Source organism: Chrysemys picta, chromosome 1 (genome assembly GCF_011386835.1).
Source record: "Chrysemys picta bellii isolate R12L10 chromosome 1, ASM1138683v2, whole genome shotgun sequence".
NCBI classification, from domain to species: Eukaryota; Metazoa; Chordata; order Testudines; family Emydidae; genus Chrysemys; species Chrysemys picta.
Window position 1 is genome coordinate 54,290,699 of NC_088791.1, and position 3,885 is coordinate 54,294,583.

The 3,885-nt window shown below is 52.2% G+C and overlaps 1 protein-coding gene across 1 annotated transcript; it reads right to left on the reverse strand.

Moving 5' to 3' along the window:
- Positions 1-501: 501 nt before the first annotated feature.
- On the reverse strand, positions 502-3,460 carry LOC135973507 (uncharacterized). The gene is made up of 2 exons (XM_065557043.1): positions 2,504-3,460; positions 502-1,509 (listed from the first exon to the last, which is right to left on the reverse strand). Exons 1-2 carry the CDS (start codon positions 3,078-3,080, stop codon positions 1,034-1,036), a joined length of 1,053 nt encoding a protein of 350 aa, XP_065413115.1. The 5' UTR covers positions 3,081-3,460; the 3' UTR covers positions 502-1,033.
- Positions 3,461-3,885: the final 425 nt, after the last annotated feature.

A 3,885-nucleotide genomic window follows, 5' to 3' on the forward strand; every position in this document is an offset into this window, starting at 1 on the left:
GGAGTGTGCTTTTGGCCGTCTCAAGGGGAGATGGAGAAGCTTACTGACTCGCTGTGATCTCAGCGAAACCAATATCCCCATTGTTATAGCAGCTTGCTGTGTGCTCCACAATCTCTGTGAGAGCAAGGGGGAGACCTTTATGGCGGGGTGGGAGGTTGAGGAAAATAGCCTGGCTGGTGATTACTCACAGCCAGACAGCCGGGCGATTAGAAGAGACCAGCGGGAAGCGCTGTGCATCCGGGAGGCTTTGAAAGCAAAGTTCCTGAGTGAGCAGGGTAACCTGTGACTTTATAGTTTGTGTACTGAGAAGCTAAACCTGCCCCCGTTTCTTTACCCAGGTAATGTTGACTATCCTATCCAGTTACATACCCCCTTCACCCCCCCTCCAACACACGTGTCGAAATAAAAATAGTTCTACTTTGTTAAAGCACACCGTTTTCTTTAATACTGTTTTCGCGGGAATTTTTTAAAACTGGGACGCAGACTGTGGTGCGGAGCGGGTGTAGTGTTGTGACGCGAATGCAGCTTCTAAACTCAAGGATTGACAGGCTCCGCTGCGGTGGGATGCTTGTTTCAACGGAGCCTGTCACCCCTCCTGATCGGGACTGTGTGTATGGGGGGTCTATTTGACTTTGTGGCAGGGGGAGGACGGTTACAGATCCCCTGCTGTGTGGCTCTGTGATCCTGCCTAAGGACCGGCGCTCAAGATCTGTAACTGCCCTCCCCCGCCACAAAGTCACAGAGCAACCCCCCCCCCAACATAACATGAAAACAACCTCCCAGACTAACCGGGGTAACTAGTCACTGCATCACTGCACTGTGTATGTGCCCTGCTGCTGTGCCTGCCCCCGACTATGTACCCTGCCAAAGGAGACTGTCCTGTCCAATTACCAACCCCCTTTCCCCTCCTCCTCCAAAAGAACATGATTGAAACAGTAGTTAACAGAAACGAATTTTTTATTATCAACTACACATGGCATTGGGAGGTGAAACTTGGACGTGGGCTTCTGTCAGGCGGGAAGGAAAGAACTTTTCAAATTTTGGGAAATGAGAGCCTTCTGCTACTAGAGCTCTCTGCAGGGGTGGAGTGAGAGTTAGCAGGGACTCTGCCGCCTCTCCTTCTTTGCACTTTGGGTGAGGTGGGTATGGGACTTGGTGGCGGGGGATGGCGGTTACAGATGGACTGCAGCGGGGCTCTGTCCTCCTGCCTCCGTTCCTGCAGAACATCCACAAGGCGCCGGAGTGTGTCCGTTTGCTCCCTCAGTAGTCCAAGCAGCGTTTGAGTCGCCTGCTGGTCTTCCTGCCGCCACCTCTCCTCCCGATCCATGTTGGCTTGGTGCATTCGGGTCAAGTTCTCCCGCCACTGGGTCTGCTGTGCTGCCTGGGCTTGGGAACAGGCCATAAGCTCAGAGAACATGTCCTCCCGTGTCCTCTTCTTCCTACGCCTAATCCGCGCTAGCCTCTGGGAGTGTGATTCCAGGCTAGGTTGTGAGACAGTCGCAGACGGGGCTGTGGAAATGGGAAAAAGGGAGTGAATTCCTAAGAAAGATAAATGTAGTTGTGAACAAAGAACATAGTCTTTCTCTGTGAACAAGACCATGCACAGCACCTTTCACATGCGCACTCAGCACAAGGTCGAATTCTCGGCCTTCGCATTCAGTGCCTGGGGTCTTGAACAGCACATTTGAGAAGCGAGGCAGCACAACGGAATTTCTGTTGCAGGCAGACATGGTAAGCCGTACACTTGTGGCAGTTTAAAACTTTTATATTACCACTGGCCTCATTTCACATTTAAATCAATGTCAGTCCCTGCTGCCAGCAATCCGGCAAGCGGGAACTCTGCCCCTGTCCCACCCCCTCGCGGCTGTCCCCGGGAACGATCCCTTTCGGCTGCCCCTCTCCCGCCTCCACCGCGTGGCTGCAAACCAGCGGTTACAGTTCTGTAAAGGAATGGGAAAGCAGTCCCAACACTAACATTCCCCTACCTAATTAAAAGCAGGTCACCATGGCCGACATCACCCTGATGAGGATCTCCGAGAGCGACAAAGAGAGAATGCTCCGGGAAAGCCTCCAAAGACCAGGGCCGTATGCCGCCCTGCTGTGCAGAGCAATGATCCCGGAGTACTTGATAATCTCGTGGCGCGGCAACGTGTCGTACTTCGGAGGACCCAATAAGGCCGCTCTCCCCAAGAACCTCATGCAACGGCTTTCAAGTTACCTCCAGGAGAGCTTCATCGAGATGTCCCAGGAGGATTACTGCTCTATCCCCGGACACATAGACCGCATTTTACTGTAGCTGCAGTAGCAGGGAATAAACAGTAGAGCGGCTTGTGCAGGACAATCACTGAAAACCGGACATTGCTAGATTTCTTTTCAAAACTTGCACTGCCCCTTACTAAACCGTTAAGCGCCTAGGGCACACTAATCATGAACAACCCATTCTTTTAATTGTTAATATTCCTGTTTTGTTTAAAATAAATGTTTAGATGTTTACAACACTTACTGGCTGATCCTTCACCAGATTCTGTGTCCGGGGTAACGGCTCGGGACGCTTCGTAGGGGATCTCTGTAAGGGTGATGAAGAGATCCTGGCTGTCGGGGAAATCAGCGTTGTGAGAGCTGCCGACTGCCTCGCCCTCCTCATCTCCTTCCTCATCTTCCCCGTCCCCTAACATGTCCGAGGAACCGGCCGTGGACAGTATCCCATCCTCAGAGTCCACGGTCACTGGTGGGGTAGTGGTGGCGGCCGCACCGAGGATGGAATGCAGTGCCTCGTAGAAACGGGATGTCTGGGGATGGGATCCGGAGCGTCCGTTTGCCTCTTTGGTCTTCTGGTAGCCTTGTCTCAGCTCCTTGATTTTCACGCGGCACTGCGTTGCATCCCGGCTGTATCCTCTCTCTGCCATGTCTTTAGAGATCTTCTCGTAGATCTTTGCATTCCTTCTTTTGGATCGCAGCTCAGAAAGCACGGACTCATCGCCCCACACAGCGATGAGATCCAAGACTTCACGATCAGTCCATGCTGGGGCTCTCTTTCTATTCACAGACTGCACGGCCATCACTGCTGGAGAGCTCTGCATCGTTGCCAGTGCTGCTGTGCTCGCCACGATGTCCAGACAGGAAATGAGATTCAAACTGGCCAGACAGGAAAAGGAATTCCAATTCAAATTTTCCCGGGGCTTTTCCTGTGTGGCTGGTCAGAGCATCCGAGCTCGCACTGCTGTCCAGAGCGTCAACAGAGTGGTGCACTGTGGGATAGCTCCCGGAGCTATTAGCGTCGATTTCCATCCACACCTAGCCTAATTCGACATGGCCATGTCGAATTTAGCGCTACTCCCCTCGTCGGGGAGGAGTACAGAAGTCGAATTAAAGAGACCTCTATGTCGAACTAAATAGCATCGCAGTGTGGACGGGTGCAGGGTTAATTCGATGTAACGGCGCTAACTTCGACATAAACGCCTAGTGTAGACCAGGCCTAAGTTTCTGCCTCTGGGCATGCATGCTGCTGCCTCACTACTGGTGTCCCAAAGCCTGTCACCCCTAAGCCCCAGAGCAATTCACAAATCAGGGGAAATCCTTCAGCTGCCTAAGTCATGTGCCAGGTCTGATCTGGTAGGCATGCTCAGAGGCCATCTACTGGAGAAGGAGTTAGTACCCATTTTATAACTTTTAGCCCAGTGGTTAGAGCACTCACCTGTGAGAGACCCAAGTTCAATTCCTCCCTCTCTGCTAGAAGGGTGGAAAAGATCTGAAACGGGGTCTCCCACTTCTGGGTATTTACAACTTGTTAAGTGCTGAAGGCTGGAATATCGTTGCCTCAGTAACGCTGTTCAGGCTGCTCGGTGCTTCTGTACTGCTAATTCAACAGACCTCGATGTTACTCAT

Coding starts and splice junctions, on each gene's coding strand:
- LOC135973507 (XM_065557043.1), bottom strand. CDS start 3,080: ATGCAGAGCTCTCCAGCAGTGATGGCCGTGCAGTCTGTGAATAGAAAG. Junction 1,510..2,503: donor ATCTGGTGAAGGATCAGCCA/GTAAGTGTTGTA, acceptor CCATTTCCACAG/CCCCGTCTGCGACTGTCTCA.